Source organism: Nicotiana tabacum, chromosome 6 (assembly GCF_000715075.1).
Source record: "Nicotiana tabacum cultivar K326 chromosome 6, ASM71507v2, whole genome shotgun sequence".
Taxonomy (NCBI): Eukaryota; Viridiplantae; Streptophyta; class Magnoliopsida; order Solanales; family Solanaceae; genus Nicotiana; species Nicotiana tabacum.
Genome location: NC_134085.1, coordinates 160,788,840 through 160,811,950, shown reverse-complemented (window position 1 = coordinate 160,811,950; position 23,111 = coordinate 160,788,840). Strand labels below are relative to the sequence as shown.

Below are 23,111 nucleotides of genomic sequence, written 5' to 3'. Positions count from 1 at the left end.
TTGGTATGACTTCTAACAGAAAGGTGGGTCACGCGCACGTGTACACCATAAATTTAGAAGACTCAGAAAGAAGAAGAGTTTCGTAGCAGTTTTATACACAATTCAGATAATATTAAAGCGGTAAAAGCATCATTTAGCATATTAAGCATAAACATGTAAAAATCAGATAATAAATAAAGCCAACTATAACAGTTATTTTAAGCTCGAATTTCTAACCCTGAACCAGTGGTTCTGGGCTTTTATCCCCAGCAGAGTCGCCAGAGCTGTCACACCTCCTTTTTCCGCACCCGCGAGGTGCAAGGGAGTTTTTCCAATTAAAGGACAATCGAGACGGGATTGGTTTATTTATTTCAGAGTCGCCACTTGGGAGATTTAGGGTGTCCCAAGTCACCAATTTTAATCCCGAATCGAGGAAAAGAATGACTCCATATTACAGTCTGCGTACCAGAAATCCGGATAAGGAATTCTGTTAACCCGGGAGAAGGTGTTAGGCATTCCCGAGTTCCGTGGTTCTAGCACGGTCGCTCAACTGTTATATTCGGCTTGATTGTCTGATTTTATACAAATATGAACTTATGTGCAAATTTTATCTTTTAACCGCTTTATTATTATTGTTTTTAAAAGAAATATGAACATCGCTTAAAACACGTCTTTGGACTGCGTTACATGAAATGCACCCACAATCCGGAACACATTTTATTTGATGTTTTGGGATTTGGATTCGGGTCACATGAAATGCACACCCAGGCTTAAGAAAGTAAAATATTAAACACGCGCCTAAAGAGACTATCGCGTTATTATTTTGGGGAAGACCGTGAAATTCGCTAAACGGTCCTTCCGAATTCTAATTAAACCATACATTTTGTGAGGGCCCCGCAATCTATACGTTTTATTTGGCGAGGCTCGTCTCATTTTTATTTTTACAGGATAAACCTACAATGACTATATTTTCTATTAAGTTCGTCTCTAAACTAAAAGAAAATCTCTTAATTATTTACATGCTGAAAAACGTAACTTATTAGTTATTAGTTTACGGCTAATGCGAATGGAAAATTGCGATCGAGTTTGTACAAAGAAAAACTGCTTTCATTTTATATTCTGTTATTCAATAATACTAGAACATGAGATTGACCATAATATCAAAACAGATTAATTATTCTCCGTAATTTAAACTAACATTATTAGATGAAGAAAGTATACATATGCAACCTCATTATTCATTAATCATTCAACTACATCTTTATACGAAGAAAGAAAAATTATATTCAACCACAAATCTAAACAGGAGGAATTCAACAGGAACAAAGCCTGATTAATATTTCATTTTTTGCTTCAAGCCGAGATTGTACAAATGTGTACCTGGAAACAGCAGTACAAGAACAAAAGAAGGAGAAGTCAGCAGCAGTAATAACACAGCAACAGCAGATTCAGCAACATCGCAAACCAGTACAGTAGGAATAGCAAAAAACCCAGGAGACTATAAACGACTCCAAGTATAGTGAAGAAGTAAAAGGCAGGAAGGTTCTGACTATTTCAGATCTTAAGCGAGGCAATGAAGCAGTAACTATTTTTTTCAACTTCAAAACTCTCCAAAATGAATTCTGCCCCTGTATATTCAGTGTATACAGAATGTATATCGGGTGTATACTTCTCACTCCGCCCCCTCTTTTTTTCTTCTCTCTATCTAGTTTTTCCTCTCTTTTTTTCCACCCTTCTTCCTAAATTTTCTCTTCTATTTATAGCAAAAAATTCAGATTTGTTTTTTATTATTTTATTATTTTTTTAATTAAAAGAAATCCCACTTACAAATTGCTTTTATTTTTTTAGAAAAAGAAATCCCACCTTTATTTACTTTTATTTTTAAAATTCCAACTTTAATTACTTTATCTTATTTAAAATCCCACTTTTTATTTTTTAAAAGAGAATCTCACTTTATTTAACTTTTCTTTAAAAAATAAACCACTATCTTTTCTTTTTCTTTTAAAAATGCTACTTTCAATTACTTTAAATTTTTTAAATTTTCAGATATCTTTATATTTATTTTTTAATTCCAACCTTCTTTTACTTTTAAATTTTTTAAAACTTTTTACTTTTTTTTTTAAATTTTCTACATTCTTTTACATTTTTTTATTTTTTTATTTTTTATTTTTTTAAAATCATTTCCGAAATTACTATATATATATATATATTTGCTTTTAATAAAACAAACTAAAATAAATATATATATATTTTTTAAAATAAAAATAATAAATAAAATAAAATATTTTCGGATTTTTTTATATATATAAAAAAACAAAAAATAAAACTATTAATAGTGATAATTCACTTTTTATTTTTTTATTTTTTTTTTGGTTTTGTTTTGTGTTGGACAAAAATGAAGAAGGGGTGTTGGGTTAATGGACTGGGTCGACCCAGTTCGAAATGGACTGGGTCGTAGGGAAGATTGGGCCATTTTTTGGGCCTATAGCTTGAAATTGAAGAAGAGGCCCAATTCCGACTTTCTTTATATTTTCGCTCTCTTTTCTTCTTTTATTTTTCTAAAACTAAATTATAAAAATACTTAAACTATTATTAAGAACTAAATTAAGTTATAAAGGCGCAAATTAACTCCAATAACAATTAACGCACAATTAAGTATTAATTAAGCATAAAATTGTATATTTGGACATTAAATGCTAAAAATGCAAACGATGCCTATTTTTGTAATTTTTAATTTTTGTAAAACAATTTTAATTACTAACAATTGTAGAATTAAATCCTACATGCAAAATGCGACATATTTTTGTATTTTTTATTAATTTAGCGAATAAACACGCACAGACAAATACAAATAATTCTTCAAAATATCACAAAATTGTACACCAAAGAAAAATCATTTTATTTTTGAATTTTTTGGGAGTAATTCTCATATAGGGCAAAAATCACGTGCTTACATTACTAAAACAAGAACTTATTCTCACTAGAAGTAATCCAAACTCAAGATAACAATGGTAGAAGCACATTATTTGCAAGATTAATTGTGCAACAATTAAGAATTACTCCTGAACAGTTAAGCACATTATAGCAACAATTATATATCCCAACAGCTTCACAATCAAATGTGATGAAATACTCCGGCAATTACCAATTTATAATGCTAGAAAGAAACAAATAAGAACACAGAACTTGCGAAATTCAGATTCGAACATATCAAAGACATTTCAAACAATTTCAATTAGCCAAACGTCAAGGTGTTCATTGAATCACACCAAAAAACGGAGCAAGAAAAACCGAAAGACGAACCTGAAAAAATCTCAAACAGAAATTCTAGAATTGTAAATCAAAACGGGACGCGGGCTGAAATAACCTCGCCTCAATCTACCACGTTAATTAGACCAAACAGAAATCCAAGCATTTCATATTCCTTCCGATTCTGTTTAGTTGAAACTCTTTTAACAAAGTAGAAGAAACTGAGAATAACGACACACCCAAATCGTAAACTCAATCGGACATGAACGGCGACAGAAACTCCGGCCTCAATAGCCTCTCAATCAATTTCCACAAACAAAAAGTCAAAACAGGAATTGAATCTCTTTTTTCTGATTTTTCGAATTAAATCAAACTAAAAAACTGAAATCATGATGGAAAACCAAAGCTACTCATTTTTAGGAAGATCTGCCAAGAAAAATGGCTGCTCGGTTTTTCTCTCTTTGTGTGCTGCCTGGTTTGTTCAAGAATCCAGAGTTCTTCTTTTTGTTAGGTTTTTTTAGGTCCTCCCCATATCAGATAAACGACTTAAGGTTCTGTGTGTTAGGGATCTTGTTTTTGGTTCAAGAAGAAGAAGCTAGGGTCCTACCTTTCAAACGCTGAAGAAGAAGGTGCAATGCTGGGGGGGTCTATTATGTGGAAAACGGCGCATCTGTTCTAAGGATGTCTTTCAGATCTTTTTTCTTACGTCCTTAGGTTCCTTGGCGTCTTAGGCGTTTTTCTTTTGTTGTATTTTCGGCTGATTTTCATAAAGTGTATTGCGGCTGATTGTTGTCTCTTAGGTCCTAGGGTCTAGGAAATTAGGTCTTGTTTGTTTTATAGGGTTTTTTAGGTTAGGGGTATGGGCCTAGGAATTATGGGCTAGGTCCGAAAATTAGGCTTAAAAATGGGTTGTTTGAGCCCAATTTTTATTCTTTCTCCGTGAACAAGACTAAAAATATTACATCATTTACTAATTAATCCTACTTAAATAAAATAACTATTAAAATAAGACTAACCGTTAAAACAAACCTATTTTGGTATTTTCCAAGATTAAAAATGACTACAAAACATTAATGAAATTATTTTTTTTGTAATTATTTTTTTTGTAATAAAATAAAGTAAAAGAGTAAAAATTAGTTGAAATACTGATATTAAGCCTAAATTAAATATTTACATGCTAAAATATAAAAAATCTAGGTCAAAAATCACATGTCTACATGTGGGTTTCCCCAAACTTCTTCAGCAAGACCGACTTAATCACGTGCGGAGCTAAGTCGTTTTCTTTCACCGCCGTTGTATAGGCGATGTGCTCCTGAGAATCTGAAGTCCCATCATATTTTGGTACGTTTGGAATTTTGAACCGCTTCGGGATTAACTCTTGTGTTGTGCTTGGTTTGAACGGTAACTGGGTATATTTCTTTGAGTCTGCTCCATTCAACACTGGCGGTGCGACCGGAATTTGATTCATTTTGGCATTTATTTCCCACATAAATTGCATGAGCTCGATTTTAAAGGGAACATTATCGTTGTTGTTACCAGATCCACCCTCGATCACGGCCCCGTCGAAGCCAACCTCACCCCTCGGAGTGTTGTTATCGACCTTTTGTGTTGTTTGGTTTGTGGGATCACCAGGAGGCACTGGACCTCTTCCATTCACGTTGTTGGAAGCATCCGACAGCGCTTGCCTCAATTCTGTTATGGTCTGGTCTTGCCATGAGAGATGGCCCATAATAGCCTTTTGTTGTCCTCTCAGGATTCTCACCGTTTCCGCAACGTGCTTGTCTTTAGCATCATTAGGAGTTGCCTCTCGTACGTGCCATGGATATTGCCCCCATGAACCGGCGTGGCTACGTCCTCCTTGTTGTGGGTATCACTGATCGAATCCCCGTGTTGAGGCTGATTTTCTTGAGCCTCAATGTTGTGTACGATGTTGTTATCGTTAGTTGCCATCTTTTACGATTTTTTTGCTAAGAAACAAAGAATCAAGCATATTAGTAATAGATGCAAGGATCAACTCAATTACGCAACTGTCTAAGCCCCACGATGGGCGCCAAGCTATTTACTCGTAAAATGGTACAGTTGAATTTATAACGTGATTTATAGACAAACGAATCAATTTGATCCCAAAATGATAAATAAATTAAACAAATTGTAAGACTTAGCATTGAAATCGAGATAAGACAACAAGCAGCTTGGTTCCGGGACAACGCTTCCGAAGATAGTACTAAGAATATTGATAGACAGAGAATAAAGTATTATTGAGCTTAGAATAATGTGTAGCATAAGTTTGTCGGAATTTTTTGTGTCTTATAATGCCTGTTGAAGTCACTATTTATAGTTACACCTAGGGAACAAGGTCCTAGGATCAAACCCTTCTTAAATGATAATTATGGGGGGCATTGATGAATATATAACGGCAGACTATGAATATCAAAACTCTTTGTAACGGATTGTGTATTTAATATTGAGGAATATTCTTCATTGAATGTCATCGGGTGACGAATATTTGTTTGTCCTCGTTATCAATGTTCACTTTGGGGTCTGCCCGATGCCAACCGAAGTTAATGTCCTTGGCCTTGGCTTCCACTTGCTTCGTCTTCCATCTGTCTCCGGTTTCACATTTCACTCTATTATTCGAGTATTTAATATGCATCGATTTTACCCTATACAGTCACTTCTCTCGATGTTTGTCACATGTCATGTTGACAAGTCGCATGCACACTTACAATTTTTTTTTCTTAAAAAAAATGCAACCTAATGTATGAAATATCCCACGTTTAAATAGAGTTTGGAAAAGGGCCATACCCTAAGGGATGTAGGCAGTATCCATGATCCAAGCATTCCTCGGGGTGTGATTTACAATTTAAGCTTTATAAATTGTTATCCAAGTTAGTAGACGAAATCACCAAGCAATTAGGTTAATTAGTTAACATTCGTTAGGCCTTCTGGTTGTATATTGTAACAAGATGTAAAAAAATTAACAAAGAGCTTCGACCTCAACTCGGCCAGGTAGGGATCACAAAAGGGATCCTGCACACGATAAGGCACCTTATCCTAATAATTATAGTGGACACTTCAAAGAACCGATAAGGGAACATGTTCATGGAATTTTCATTAAGCACATACATTGAGGTTTGAATAGTCATCTCCTTGAAGGAGAGACAGCCAAGCCAAAGATAACATGTGAAGGAAATCACTTACACCAATAATAGGAGCGTCTTCTTACTCATATAAGCGACCATCATTTAATTTGGCTTTTGGGAACTTTCATTCCCAGTACAGCAACCCAAAATATACTTATACTAACATATATAGAAAGATCACGAAAGCACTTACAGTACCAAAAAACTACATAGGTGCATGGAAGGAGCTACCACGACAGACATACTACATGGCATAATCGAAGAGGTGCCGAATAAACCAAGTGTGACTAGAGGTTGTACAGCTAGGAACATCACAAAAGCAATCTCTGTTAACTGAATTAACAGACCCCGCTGGTCTTCTTCCCTGCTATTTTCCTCCAATGCTTGAGTATGTCTTTCTGAGTCTCTACAATATCTGTGTGAAACTGATGAAGCCCATCACCCTTATCATTATGCACTTCCTCTGCAGTGACACGGGCAGCCTTTGTGGGTAAGGGAGGTGGATGTGTATCTAACTCTTTCAGAACATTCTCAATGTCGGATACTAGTCTCTCAGCTAAGCTGTGGCTGAAATCCTCTCTAACCACAACACGCAGAACAGCAATGTGTTCAGCGTCTGGTGGCATGGTGTATGCTGGGACAATCCATCCGAATCTTCTAAGATGCTCAGACACTTCAAACACTGTATATTTGCTGCTATCCCTCAGAGAAAATGCTACTACAGGCACGCCTACATCCTTAGAGACGATATCAAACCGGCCCATTTTTGTGATTCCCTCCGTTAGTACTTTTGCATTTGCCATGCAATTCTCCATGATGCTCTTATAACCCTTGAAGATCAGAACCAAAAGGTTTAAAAATTTCATCTTGATTAAGCAACAGTCGTGAAGCAAAAGTTTCAAGGCGAACGATGTGATTGATGGCAGGTTATATATCTTTTGGTTCACAAATATCAGTTTGAAAACTAACAAACTTCCACTGGTTTCTTCCACTAACTATTCCTGAGTAACTTTTATTTTTCTGAATTCACAGATATTCTGCAGTGGCGATAGAATTTTAATTTTATAGGACTAAACAAATGAGATTAAAAATTTGCTTTCAAAAAGAACTCAGCTTTAACTTATAATAAATACAATCCAGGTAATTATCTACAGGCTTAGAGAAACAGAGGATCTCAGTAATTACCTGAAAGCCAAGCCTTATTAACTGATAATACTGGGCAATTATTTGATAGGAACCTGAAATTGGAAGATAAAGCATTAAAGCTTAACATCAACGAACGTCAAAAACTGCCTGAAACGACAAAGCATTACTTATTTAATCACATTGCATATGAACATCATTTGATATTACCTTTAGAGAAGTTGAGAGTAAAAGTAGGCTGATCAGATCCGAGGTAATTTATATGAAACACAAGCTCCTCGGGCAAATCTTCCTTGCTCCGCCATATTACCCACCCAACACCAGCATATACAAGTCCATACTTGTGACCACTGACGTTTATACTTTTCACCAAAGGCAAGCGGAAATCCCATTCAAGATCTGGCCACAAGAAAGGAGCAATAAATCCTCCACTGGCAGCATCAACATGGATCGGCGTATCCCATCCAGTTTCCTTGTTCTTTTTTACAAGCAACTCGTTAAGGAGCTTTACATCCTCAAATTCCCCAGTCAGAGTGGAACCAAGAATTGCAGCAACACATATTGTATTCTCATCTACCAACTCTACTGCTTTAGCAGGGTCCATTACATAGTATCCTTCTTTTAATTTTACCTCCTTCAATTCAACCTCAAAGTACCTTGCAAATTTTTCCCAGCAGACCTATACCCCATAAATTCAGACAGAAAATTTTCAGCAGAATTACAGACAACAAATAACAGCGAAACTCAACTATAGTAATCACGGAGTTCTACAGGACTAATGGGGTTTCAGTAGTTAAGCTTGTACTCAACGGGTGATCAAGGGACCAGTATTGACAATTGACACAAAATATTTGTTTAAATGAAGCTACTTCCATCTGATGACATTTAGTCCGAAAAATACATCTACAAGAATAAAGAGAGAAGTCCAATTGGAGTTACAGAAATTAACAAGTCATCCAAAAAGCACAAGCAAGAGAGTTATAACTACAAAACGGAAGTTTGACTAAAAGTTTGAATCACCTGTACATTAGCTCCAGTCACTATATTAGGCTTATCGAAAGGTTTGCCTTCTGCTTTTCTTCTCGCCTGCCATTTGCGTTTGAAAGCAAGGCCAGCAAGCATGATTGCCTCTGATGAACCCACTGTACCAACTCCTATTGCGGTTTCATCGTCACCAACTGGAGCATGGAAAAGATGTGCTAACATGTTAACACACCGATTCTGCAAGGAGACGAAAATTGAAGCATTCTGAATATCAAAATTATTGACTTGAAAATATAACAAACAAAAAGGTATGCATCAAGAAGAAAAAGTACTACTCTCCTTTCATTGCAATTTATCCACACTCTTTGTATGTGGACGTTCAACATATTTAACACAATCCCCTTACTATATACACCCTTTATTCCAGTTTTTTGTGGTTAGCATGTTTAAGAAAATGATACATTTCAATATTTGGAAAAAATTTACTACTTACCTTTAAACTACTTATTTACCCTAAAATGGCATGCTTTTATGAAATCTCATCTCAAATTTAAGATCACAAGTTCCAAGATATTTATCTTTTTAAAAAAAATTCCATGCCTGTCAACTACCTGCCACATAAAATGAAAATGAAACGGAGGGACTAATTACTACTACTACTATTAACTTTCAGTGTTCAAATACCTGAAAGTATCTAAATTTTAACTTTGATATGATTTTACTAATCAAACTGACTTTTCAACTAATACAACACTACAGTTAATACAATATATATGTCAAATTACCCGTGTCCAGGCAAACATCACCATATAAGGTACGACTAAGAAGTATCAGAGAGTGCAGAAAGAAAGGGAATAAATTACTGACCTGAAGTTCAGTAGTAACAGGGTACTCATCCATGTCAACGTAGTTCTTATTAATGGAAGACATGATAAGCTTGTCGCACTCGGGCTCCATCCACGTGCTAACAAAGGAGGCTAAATTCAACCTGGGATTACCGTCCAACATAAGCTCATCGTTAACAATCTGAAAAGCGGCTTCCTTAGGCATGGACCTGCCTGGGATCTTGAACTTAGGCAAAGATTCTTGTACATATCTTGACGCAAATGTACAGTGCAAGTTCTCGTTTGAGTCACTAATTGACGTCGTTGTTACTACCATTTTTTCCTCTGTTTTCTGCAAACTGCTCTGTAAGGGAATTGGGGAAAAGTATAGAGTGGTGATTGATCGGAGAAAATGGGGAATAAATAAGAGTGTGATTAGGGGATGGGTAAATATGGGAGTGACACGTAGTGCGCAGTGGCGGTTTGGAAAAAGGGAAGAGTTCCCCACCTGCTGCTTTTAATATACTCTACAACACAACTGACGTGAAGGATTTGCCGACGCTTGTTTTCCTAATCTGAATTATTTTTTGCTGTACGTGGAGATCAGTAAACAGCCTGACGAAAAGAGTCTATATACACGACAATCTTATTTTATTTTTTACAAACATGTTCTGTGTAATTTGATCAGTAGTATTAGATTCATTATTAGATTCTATGAAAAACAACCTCTTTATTTTTATAAAATTGGGATAAGTTGCATACACATTAACTTCTCCCCACCTCAGTCAGTGGCCATAATGTGATCAATTATCACCTTTCGTCAAAAAATTATATTTTGTGTATATTTAAATTATTATGTTTTAGAAGTATATAACATATATTGAATACCCTTTGTTAAAAAAAAATTCACTTCTTTCAAATTTGAACACCCTTCACAAAATTCTTAGTTTTGCCACTGTCATACCCCACTTATGGGATTACACTAATTTGTTGTGTTGTTGTTGAATTTACCAAGTTACTCTCTGCGGTCCACAATAAGTGACAAATTTTCTTTTGACACGCCTATTAAGAAAATACTAAATTCTATATAAAAATACATAGTATGACTAAACTACCCTTAATTAAATATTTAATGTGAGGGAGTAAAAAAACTTTTGAGGCATATATACATAAGGGTAATTTTGTAAAAACAAATTGAATTCTTTCTTGATTATATAAATGGACACTTATTTTAGACCAAAATAAAAAAGTAAATTGATCACTTATTGTGGACCGGAGGGAGTATCGATTAGTAATAATTATTATTTTGAAAGAATTACGGCCCTTATCACTTGGCTTAACAGTCCAACCGAAAATGACCCAGATTTGAAGCTCTTACCCTATTTAGCCCATGTTATACATAACTTGAAAGAAATTTTTCAGCATTTAGCCCATTATTAAAGACACACTTTTACGGTTTTTATTATTTTCTTCTTTCTTCATTCCAAGCACACCAAATTCTCTTTCACCGCATCTCGCTTCTTTCTTTATAACCCACATAGATCCTCATCCTTTCTTAACCTAGCCCCCGTTATTCCCCCTTCCCTACTCCCTACGCAGTTCTGCCATCAACGGCTCGAAGAAGGCTCGGGCTCCTACTCCGTCGTCCATGGTGGCAAGCAAAAGAATATTGAAGTTTTTTAAAGAAAAATAAAAATACACACAGTCTGAAAATAAATAGCTCTCAAACTTGGTTTGCACCAAAAAAATAACCACTAATTTTGGAAGATTTTGAAGTTTGAAGTTCTGGTCATTATTATTATGACCCTGAAGTCTCGAATCTGAAATTGAATGTATCTTATCTGTGTGTTGAATTCCGAATCGTTGGTGCAAAATTGTTAACCTATTGACGAGTTGAATCATCCAATACCTTCTACTACAACTCGAGGCTTGGATAAAAAATCATAACTATGTAGCAGCTTGTATCAACACTGTATAATAGTGTATAATTGTATATATATACACAAACACCTCTTATACACTATTATACATGTTTATACAAGTTAATACATTATTTACAGTAAGTGTAGTGTTGGACATTCTATATTTTCTAGTGGAAATATTGCATAAGTGGTGTTTATATACACATATACAGTATTGTATAATTGTGTATAAATGTGTATATTTGTGTATAATGTTATATAATTATATATTTTTTCAGTTTATAAGGATGTATATACATTGTCAATGTGTAAGAGGCCTCTACGGAAGTTTGACACTTCTTTCTCTTCTTCTTTTTCGTGTATGTGCTATATGAAAAAGATTTTGTACGCGTTGGAGGGAATCTACCATTCATTTACTAAGTTTTTATTTTTCTTTTATCCTGTTGGATTGCTTCAGCAATTGCACATAAAAGTGTTTGAATTTCTTACCATAAGATAGTATGTATTATTCAGGATTTTTAAGTTGTATTGTGACTGATTTGCATTTTTTTATCAAATGCTTAATAATCAAAGGAAATCAAGAGAATGAAAACAACTGATTGTATAAAGAGGGAGCAATAACCGTAGTTGATTGTGTAAAATAAGTTGCCTTTCGGGAGCCTATTATTTTTGGGTTATAGATTTGTAAAGTGGTATCTAGGCTATTATGTTGCAAGTCAGGTGTATGAGTTGTATTTATGAGAAATTATCCCTATTATTTTTTGTAATTACTTTATAGTAAGTGATTTCATAGTGATATTTTTCACATCTTTGGTGCATATACGCTTTTAATAAACTGTAGCTCGATTTCTTATTAACGATTGTTAGCAACTGCGATATCCATTTTCATATTCGCATTTCTGGTTTATTTGTTTTAATCAAATTGGAGGTAATTAGATTGTATTTGTATAACGATTTCGGTTTTGATCTTAGTTAGAGTGAAATAAATGGTGCCACAAACGACATTTATATAAATTGAGAACAGTTTGATGGTTTTATTGTTTCTGTATCTCGTTCACTGGAGTCAGAGGCGGCTCAACGGTATCCGGGATCTAAACCTAAACTTCAACGAGGGCCCTAAGTTTATCCATACTTAAAAACTCATTTAATAAAATTTTATTTTGAAATCTATTTTTGTAGCTTTTTGAGATGTAAAATTATAATAACAATAATCGATTTCTTAATTAGGATTATATATATATTTCTACTTTCTAAGATTATTATTCAATTCTTTTAGGATTTCTTGATTTTCTAAAATATCTTTGTTAAACTCTCACCAACTTCTTCTTCTTCTTGGATTCCATTCTCTTCTAAGTCAGTTATATTAGTGATTTGTTTATCTACCATAAATTGTTCTTATTTTTAGGAATTGTATTAAAGTTTCAATTCTTCCCTCTTTTTTTTAGCATTTTTAATATGTGAATTCATATTATCTTGTTGACATATTAGAAATAAATTAGAAAAGACAATACATATACTTTCAAACAAAAGATATCAAAAAATAATAAATTTTAGATGGAGAGTAATAAGAAAAGTATAGAACATTTGAACATGGTTTAACAAATAGTCAAAGAGTTCGCAGTTGCTTTCTACTATCATATTTGACAGAATATTTTATGAGACAATGGACTTATACGTCTAGAAAGGCTAAAAGGAATATAAAAGATTAATTAAAAATCAGTTTAAAGAGAAAGTAATAAAAGTTTTTTTTTTTGATAATACGGATAGTTATATTATATAAAGACTAGAAGTTGTTCTTGGTACATACACTTCGAAAGTAAAACTTGTCACAACTTGGTGAACCAATGTTTGTGACATTTTGGTTTCCTAGAAGTTTTAGTCTATTACAAGCCGAAATGTCTAGTGACTTCTTGTAGTGGTGGACAACATCCAGATCCTTTGCTAGTTGTGAGGTCACAAAATGAGGCGGAGTTGGATGTAGTTTTGCTGTATCCTTACATGGTTGCCAAAAAGCATCTTTACATGCATCTGTTGCCAATAGGTGTGCTATTTGGTTTCCTTCACGAAAGTTATGCCGTAGGAACAGGTCGTTCTGCTGGAGTATCAATAACCTGCATGAATGAATAGTATTAGTCATGGCAAAGTGGTCTTGGTTTAATGCATTGATGACTTCAGTGGAGTCTGTTTCTATTTCTAGTGGAAACAAGTCATAAATAGTTGCTATTCTTATTCCTTCATGGATTGCTTGGAGTTTTGAGTGTATAGGAGAATGAGCATTGTCTATCTTTTGAAACCCTTCAGTTTCCCTTATGGTTTCTAAAGACTCCTCCAATACCTGATTTGTTACATTCATGTTTGAAGGCCCCATCAGTGTTGAGAAAGTAATAAAAATTAATGTGAGTCATGTGATAATAATGATAATATATAAAGAGGCAAAAAATAAATTCACATGTAAGTTATTATTCCTATTCCCAAATTATATCTATCGGTCTCATAGTTTCCTTGTTTATGAAAGATATACTTTTTTTATATACTAAATATTTTTTTAAAATTTTATCGAATACAAATCAATTATTTAATACAGTATCATAAAATTTCGGCCCCCCTAGATGTGGGGCCTCAAGCAATTGCTTGAGTGACTTTACCATTGAGCCGCCCCTGGCTGGAGCTTACCCTTCTCTTGCGAACCAAAGAAAACCTGTGATTTGGATAATAGTACATTAATCTTAATGAAGATTTTCAAAATTCCTTACGTTAACTTGAACGTTACGAGTTGTATTGATTTTGTTAGATGTATTGCTTGATTTTGCCAACATCACACAGGTTAAACCTCACAAAGTTGGTTTCAATTATAAGGTTTGCGATACATAATATGGACCCCAAGAAAATAACTCTCAACTTTCAAAATATCTCCATTGATGCAGAACGAATTGAATAGCATGATCTCTTGACTATCTCAAGATTTCTCAGTTGTTTATCCCCTATCAACTTGTTTAAAACAATGTATTTTATTATTTTTATTATTATTAATTATTATTATGACACGTACCTCAACTAATTCCCCAGGTACCTATTACCTCCCACCCGCCTTGCATTAGTGGTTCCTATATCATTTTCAGCGGTCCTTTGGCATCAGGGATTACCCTTTCGAATTGACTAGCAGCGACAAAGTCCTTTAAAATCCAGATAACATAGTTAACCACATCTTTTAGCTGCCAAAACTTCTAGTCATGGGCCCTCTACTTTCACATCCGCCATTTAACTCCAATTATTCAAGCTTTCAAGAGATAAATCATATCCATAATTCAACCATTCGTACAAGTGGCACAAAGCACTTTCTTTTATTCGAGTAAAAAAATCTAGAAATGCTGATGCTCATCCTGTACATGTTGACAACACAATTTGGCATCACCTCTTTCACGATTTAGAACATTTTGCCGATGCCTTCTTGTCTTGGGGTAGATTCATTGATATCCATCTTACGCCATTTTCCCATTAATGAGGCCATTTCATCAGCTTTGTCATATAATCCCAGTAGGCCACCTGTATGTATGAAGAGAATCTTTCTTCCCTCCCACTTTGTTGGATTCTCGTTCATGTCTTTTATCATTCCATAAGCTGCTTTACCACTGTAACAATGAACAATCAAAAGAATGTGTCAACAAGCTAAGGCATCCTCACAAATAGACAATCAAGAATCAATATCAGTAATTTGAGTTGTGTATTCAGTCTCACTGTTCTCCCTCGATTTACGTATAATTCAAGTGCAAGGTTCAATTCAACTTTAAAACAGGTGTATACTAGTTGTTTAAAGATAAAAAGGCCGAAAACCTTCTGTTACACTCGGCATCTAGTGAATCTTACTACATTTCTCCTCTTAAAGAATCACTATAGCAAGCCAACAACATACTTCAATACAGACAAGTTTACAAAATCAATATCAATAAACCATGTTCCATTACCAAATAACCCAGGATTCCCCTATTACGGGCTCCATAGCGAAAGATTTATTCTCCAACCATTCCAAAATTTAGTGCATTCATAAGAACAGACAGTTTTTAGATTAAAAACATGCTTGTGCAATGGATTTTACAGACTACAAGCGAATTGTGTAGACAGTCCGTTGAATGCTCACTTGCCATATGAGCATAAAGAAAGAATGAGAAGGCACACTTGGCCATACCTGTAGACAGGGTCGAGAATAACACCTGTGGCTTCAGCAACTTGCTTCACAAATTTAAGCTCGTCAGCTGTGCTCATAGCATACCCAAGGCCTTTCGCCTGTTAAAAAACCAAAGTGTAGATACAAGACTTGTTGATACCATGGAGTTCCTCAGAGAACTAGACTAAGACATCATATGCAGAATTTCCATAGTTCCTCTTGAGCAAGATGGATGCGGACATAAATGATTTATGATAAGATTTTGAAGACACCATTATTAGCAGGGAAAATTATCAATCAAAGTTTTGGCCATGAAGGGTATTCAGAAAGAAGTCCTTTATTTTGAGCATAGCCATCCATGTTAAACGTCATAAGCTATGTAAAATGTATAGCATGGGAAGAGAGAACACTTACAGTTACAAAGACCAAAATATCCATGAATTACAATCAATAGGTCACATTGTTTTATCATGAAATTACTACCTCAAGAAGTTACACAATTAAATTGATGAATGTAAAACAGGTATGCTTAAAGAAAGAAGAAAACAATGAATTCCTTACATTTTGAATGCTAACAATGTCACGTGAGCTAACGCCTGCATTAATTCCATCAAGTAGGCCTTGAACATATTCATAAAAATAATCCGGATCGTCACAAACACAAAATGCATTAACCTACAAACTCGAACCACTTATTAGTGACATTTGCTGTGTCTGAAGATGAGAGCAATTTAAATAAAGACAAAAACAATTTACTTTTGCTTTTAAGCCACTGAGCCTGGATGCAATGGACAAACCAGCGACCGTACCCCCACTGAAAACCATGGAGACATGGCACTGATGTTAGAACACTGTAAGATAAATCATTGACTTTCACCATAATGTAACTCCAGACAAAACAAAAGATCATTTTTAGGAAGTTGAGTTACTCATTGAGTACGAGCATTCCCCGAAGAAGAGTAAATATCAAAATAAACCAGAAATTCTACTAGAGATGCACAACTGAGGCACCTAGAAGTGCGAAAGGAAATTTCTTCAGGTTCAATCAGGTTCTCAATAATATGTTTTCGACTCAAATGTATTAATAGATAAAGGGTCTACTAGAAGGCACCAAAAAGCTGGTGGCAATGTCAATGGAGAATCTTTTGCTCTTTTTAGAGTACCGGGCACAGGGAGACTCAATTATGCATGTAGAGATGCAACGCAAATGTTAGAGAATTCAATCTGGTTTCCAGAGGTAGATACTCTCACATCATACGCTTTGATAGGAAAACAGGTTATTAGGAGGCAGGGCAAAATTGAGCCTCACCACAAAAGTGGGCGGAACCAATGTCCACGGAGAATCTGTTAACAATTCAAAAGCTCCTTAAGCAAGATAATTGCAATTTGTATAAAAACAAAAAGACCATAGTCCCAGAAGGTAATGAGCCCCCTACAACATCCCATAGGGTGTCGTGATGCCAGGATCAAGAAGCTAAGATCCTCCACAGATACCATAGAGACACTCAAAACATATATCAAACATACTGACATGTACTGATGCATTAAGGAACAACTACCAAAGCCACTCAGTAATAGAAATACCAAACAAGAGAGGAAGTATGTGTGTGTCTAACTACAGTCAAGGCATGTCATTGGTCAATTGAGTATACTATCCTTACTAGGAATACAAGTCTCGGTCATTCTCTAAGCTCATAGCATATTCCTACTTATTATGGGACTCCTCGACAAACTTTTCAACCATACTTTTAGCAAGTGTTGCTTTTTAGTGATTCCATACATGGACGATTTTTAATGCAACAATCCATGTATAGCATACTAAATCATAAAAATATGCAGAGGAGGTGCAAAACCTGCCACAAGCTACAACAATGTCATCGAATTTCCATTCACTGCTCGAGTGCTGAAGTTGTTGCTCAACTTCCCGGATTGCTTCAATATAGCCCCTGCAAAAATAGTCACACTTATCAAAATGGTGAAGCTAAGACACAGATTTTGTATTTCTTCATGACGTAGGGCAAACCTTTAGAGCAAAATTTACTCAGCCGTGTATAGTTTAGAATGTGTACCATCACTATCCATTACTTAAGGATGGCAACCTGATGGTCTGAGCGTAATTCAGTCCAAGTACTAATTTAGGCATTTGAGGTGCTTACTAATAAATTAAAGGATGGAACTCTTGGTTCTTCAACTACTAACGCTGATCCTTCGATCTTTTCTTTAAACATGTATCTGTAACTCTATGGAAGATAGTAATATCAGCATAGAGAAGGCAGAACCTTGGCATGTATTCTAACTGGGCTACTAGCTTCTGAAGGGCTGATAGCTCTGTCAATCAAGAAAATAAGTCATCCTGGCTAACCTAGTGTCATCATATTAGGGTTGAAAAGGATAATAGGAATATTGACGAGCAGCTGAAAAATGCTAATGTAATAATCCATAAGATTATTTGACTGTTCAATTCCAAGCGGCCAGCGGAGGTTTCATCTGGTAAGAGGAACATGAAATGTTTGATTATACTTCATATTTTCTAGCATGGTCTTCATTTCAGGTCCCAGGTAGGCCCTTCTACGTATCACTACAACACGGGATTAAGCTCCCTGTGGAGTTCTATAATTAACAGCCAGTATCAATGGAAACTCAAATATTCTTCCAAATATTAGTGTCTTTGTGAAGACACACACACGAAAAAAAAATAAAAAAATATTGAGATGGAACCAGAAGCTGAACTGAACAACAAAGACACAAGAAGGCTAAATATGAGATATGAGAATATGAAACTGACAGCATTTGCGGTCCAATATGAAATTGAGAGCACTTGCTGTCCAACATCATGCAATATTAAGTTTTCTTCTTTCTGCTGGCAGCGCCTTACAGGAGGTTGAACTTTATACCACTGTTGGCCTTCTAGCACAACATATAACAATTCTCTGCTCTGCCTCAGTAGGTCTAGCATTTTTCGGGTACCTAAGCCTTAATCTTATAGGTTTGAAAAACGAGCAGGTGTAAGAGCTTAGATGGGTTTGGATAATTTCAACAGCGTCAAGTACACCTATTTTTTGGCAGGTAATGAGCAGCTTTTCATTTTGGACCGGTTAAAGCAAGCCAAACTAGTAACACTATCTACATAGAAGGCGCGAAGACAGTATAATTACTGAGTCTAACCAAGGCTCGTGGCTTCCAAATATTCAAGCAATGAATCGAACATATAAGAATCATTTATTTGCTCCAGTACTGCAATTCTAATAGAACGAAACATAAGGGTTGTGGGAGAAGCTGGAGAAAATTAACCCCCCCCCCCAACCAAAAAAAAAAAGAATACAAGGCAGGCAGAATGTAAAAAGGCTTCTATATGAGAAAACATCGTATAACATGCATATATGACATTAATGCTCTTTCTCTCTTTTCTAGTTTGTTAAACATCACTCACTACTCTTCCACAAATAGCTCCAGAAAGATAGAGTCTGTATTTATATAAGCTATCTTTTGTTTAAAACGAGCTGGGGAAACCTCAAAATTAACCTTCTGAACCATAGCTTATCTGTCTTCCCTTGACATATTGTAGGTTAAACTTTGAGGATTGTAGAGAAACTCTGTCTTTGTCAAAAGGAAAAATTGAATGATTTTCTGAAGGATGGATAGATATTCGCTATAACAGTTTATGTAGCCACTTAATGCAGGATGACAACTATCTTTACAGAAAAAAACTCAATGAAACAAGGCTAGTGACATAGGAAGGTATCCTTCTTATAAAAAAAAAAAAGGTGACACAGGTAGGTATCCTGTATGCCACACCGCAAATGGAGTTGCATACTGATTTAAGTAGAGTCAACGTTTGCACCAGAAGTAAGCTAATACCGCAGGCTATGGCTCAATTAGGGACCACAAGATGGAAAAGATATTCACTCTTGAAGGCTTCACAATGAAAAGGGAAATTGACCACATATTGAAGTTCAAATTAAGGCAAACGCAGTGAGGGAGCTCTAAACTCAGACCTGAAGGTTATCATTAAGAACTTTTGGATAAAACGCGATTCTCAAAGTACCCAATGCACATCTCAAGGTGCAAGTGAAATGCTGAAAATTAGGAAAAAGAAAGGACGTAGGCCTAGGATTTATCAGACATAGGAAACAAGCCAGTTGCATAAGAAAAGGAGCCTCACCAGGTTCCTAAAGAATTGGATCCACCAACAGGGATGACATACGGCTTTCTTCCTTCATTTAACAGCTCTTCCTTCAATAATTTGGTAAGAGCCTGAGATGTAACACACATTAGGATCAGTACTATTGAAGATAAGACCTATCAGCTTGAGGCTACTATGGGACAGACTTAGCATCCGTACAACTGAAAATTGTACAAGGTTCAAATACTAGTTCCATTTGGAAAATCAAGAGCACATCCCGAAATTGGAGGACAACACTAGTTCTCAGCTCACCAATTAATCAGCAACTTATTTCTATTTTTATTTTATCACACAGATTACTGATTTCACGTGGTATGTGTGGCTTCATATTCTTGCATCGACTAGCACTAGTCGACAGCGCCTGAATAGTGAAAGAACTCCTCAATGGAATCCATATATCAATGGAAAGAGGAAAAGTTCCGGGGCGTAAATTTTTTCCTTCGGTGAGGGGCAGAGGAGGAGAGGAAAAGGAGACCAGAATCTATGAAGGAAGAAGGAAGAGAGAAAACTCTTTGACGCTTCAAGTTGAAATTTAACTTCGTGAGTACCAGGTGTTAGTACCAGGTGTTAGTGGGAAAAAGAGGACACAAAATGAGTCAGTGATGCAAAATACCTCTACACAGACCAGTGTTTGAAAAGAAAGGGGCAAGTGTCAGCTAGGCCCAAAGCCAATCAAGGGGAGTGCTTCAGTGAAAAAGGTGCACAAAAAAATCTTTATAAAACTCAAATGTAACGCAAGAAAATAACTATAAATACAAGTAAAATTTGTATGGATTAATAAAGTATAGACCTCACTGCCAACTTTTGCATATTCTTCTTTTGAGACAAGATCGATGTGCGCTCCAACTAATCGCTCAACAAGGAGGTTCCCTATCAATCCAGGATCTTTATCCACAAGTAACTGTGACAAAGCTAAAGAAGTTATTCACATAAACATGAAGTGATGACTTGCGGCAGATGTAGGAATCAAACAAAATACCAAAAGAACAACTAAGGTATACCTTTGAAGTGCGTAAGATGAGATAACAGTCAAGGTTTAAGTACTTGGCAGCGACAGCAGTAGCACGACAGTGATTACTTTGTATGCCACCTATAGTCACTATGCAGTCAGCCCCCTGTGCCACAGCATCTCCCAACAAGAACTCCAGCTTCCTGACCTTGTTTCCACTCAATTGCATTCCTGATATATCATCACGCTGTAAAGTCGAAATTCGTTCATGTTAGAATAAATCTGGAATAGTGGTACAGTGAAAAAGGTAACCAGAGCACATGAGAGAAACAATAGCACAAAAGAAAAACCATCCTCAGGCTCCCTATAGACCAAGAACTCATACTTTAGATATACTATAAAAAAAAATTTAGAGGAAACTTTACCATCTATCTTAAAAATGATCAATGGTCTAGTAGTACCTCTTAGTACTGACCCAACAACGAGCAAAATATCCAGACAATCAAGCTGCAGTGTATACTTGACAGCACATAGGTTGATGTGATGCTCTCACTTCACTCAGCTTCTTAATTGATTGTGATATTTCTCAGTATGGTGTATAGTCGTGTCCTTTAACGATTTCCTTTTATTTTGTTTCCCGCTTTTTACCATACAGGCAAACATCATACACACACATTTAAAAGAGGACTCATGTCTAATGCCACTGCAAATAACTTCACAAAATATTTCAATTTTTTAGATTATGCCATTCTTCATTACTTGCACGAAGATACCACATTTATTACTCTACTCCCTAGTCTACAGTAATTTTCAGTTCAACAAACACATAAAGTAGGTGCTCAGATGTTACATATAAAATGTTGGGTAATCACTCCAATAAAAAAAATGGAAAGAAATTTCTGTTATCAAATATAGTTCTGAGACCTCACTCCTCTTTTTAAATTTTCTTTTTACCTAAAAATAACTTTTTTCCCCCCAGTAAGGACCTAAGTGAAATTTGGAGGACTCCATGTCATACTTTAGCATTCTGCGGTAGATTAAAGAGATTCTGTCGCAAATGTTAGTATGAGGGACTACATCAGAAGAACTTGCTTCAAGCAGTACACGGCTAAACCAAAATTGCAAAAAAGTCTTCTATACTGCAACTTTTTTCCGAGTCCTGAGTTGGTCGAAGCAGACAACAATATGCTTGCCTAGTAAGACATCAGAAAAACCTCAGAGCAAAATTTTCCTTTTATAAAATTGTCTCGTTGCTTTAACAGGAAAGGATCAAACATAATAGTTAAATAGCTTAAACATTTCTTCCTATTTTTTAGTGCATAGAAAATACTACTCTGTTTGTCTTGGTCCATCCTTATTTTCAAATGAGGTAGGCTAAAATGGGGGGAAAAGTTACCTTTAACCAAACCTCAGTGTCCTTGGGCAAATTAGGCAGGTTCCACTTGTGAATTGGAGTCGGAAACTACGCACAATCACACAATTTTAAAAAAACAACAGAATGATTAATTCTCTCCTACGCATAAACGAAACAAATAACAACCGACGAATAGAGATAGATTGTTATCTTACATGTCCAAGGGAAAAAGTGTGAGAAGGAAGGGGGCTAAGATGAGAGGCCCATTGAGGAGGCTCGTAAGGCTTCTTTGTGAGAAATTGAAAGGGCGATGGCGAAACCTGGGAACTGGAATCCTCCATAGATGATTTGGTAAGACAATAATGTCTGTTCAAGTTTAACGCCTTAATATTGAATTGTTGCAAAGAAAATGGTGAGCTGTAGCATACTCTACTGAAGCTACTCCATTGGCAACTCAACATTCTTTCCTTTCCCTTTTTCTTTATCTTTAGTCCAATAGGGAAATTAACCCGAATCTGCATATTCAATTTTGAAATTGACTTATTACTACTCCTTACATGCTAGTTGTAAGAATTAATTCTCAATAAATAGTAGTATACATTTTTACGCCGTAATAATAATGAGAGAATGTTATATAATAGTATAATTTTTTATTTTATATGATATTTTGTGGTGGGATTGTTCTTTCTAATTCATCATCTAAATGGCCTTTAGTCAAGAGATACCGTTGATATCAGATTGTACATATATTTTCTTATGAGTATTGCGAATCAGATTAAATTATGAAGTCAACAACTGAGACTCATTGGAATTGTGTACTTCGAATTGTGAAATATCTTAAAGGTGCAATTAGTAGAGGAGCCTCCTATACTAGGACCGTAGAACAATTATTATATAGAAGTTGTTGGGCATATCAAGGCCGACTTATAGCCGGTTTGGCCAAGCTTTTTTTCGGTTAAAAGTGCCTTTTTTTAAAGTGCAGGTATTTGGCCAAACTTTTTAAAGGAAAAAAAATACTTTTGAGTAGAAACAGAAGCAGTTTCTAATAAGCAAAAAAAATAGTCTCTCCTTAATAAAACTTTTTCAAAAAACACTTTTGAGAAATATATAGTTAATCGCATAGGTGGATTTAGGGCGGCAGAACGAGATTCAATCGAACCTCTTTCGCCGGAAAATTACACAGTATATATAAGAAAAATTTTATTTTGTACCTCTATAT

The 23,111-nt window shown here is 35.4% G+C and overlaps 2 protein-coding genes across 2 annotated transcripts; both read right to left on the bottom strand.

The window, feature by feature from the left end:
* Window positions 1-6,405: 6,405 nt before the first annotated feature.
* On the bottom strand, window positions 6,406-9,807 carry LOC107797840 (glutamate decarboxylase). Its single transcript, XM_016620763.2, has 5 exons — window positions 9,366-9,807; window positions 8,535-8,735; window positions 7,725-8,193; window positions 7,557-7,609; window positions 6,406-7,201 (listed from the first exon to the last, which is right to left on the bottom strand). The coding sequence occupies exons 1-5, from the start codon at window positions 9,657-9,659 to the stop codon at window positions 6,710-6,712; spliced, it is 1,509 nt and encodes a 502-aa protein (XP_016476249.1). The 5' UTR covers window positions 9,660-9,807; the 3' UTR covers window positions 6,406-6,709.
* A 4,715-nt stretch (window positions 9,808-14,522) lies between these two features.
* LOC107779353 (bifunctional D-cysteine desulfhydrase/1-aminocyclopropane-1-carboxylate deaminase, mitochondrial-like) lies at window positions 14,523-22,566 on the bottom strand. Its single transcript, XM_075255731.1, has 10 exons — window positions 22,108-22,566; window positions 21,935-22,000; window positions 20,591-20,785; window positions 20,380-20,490; window positions 19,569-19,660; window positions 17,260-17,352; window positions 16,163-16,220; window positions 15,968-16,081; window positions 15,428-15,525; window positions 14,523-14,873 (listed from the first exon to the last, which is right to left on the bottom strand). The coding sequence occupies exons 1-10, from the start codon at window positions 22,411-22,413 to the stop codon at window positions 14,669-14,671; spliced, it is 1,338 nt and encodes a 445-aa protein (XP_075111832.1). The 5' UTR covers window positions 22,414-22,566; the 3' UTR covers window positions 14,523-14,668.
* Between the last annotated feature and the right edge of the window lie 545 nt (window positions 22,567-23,111).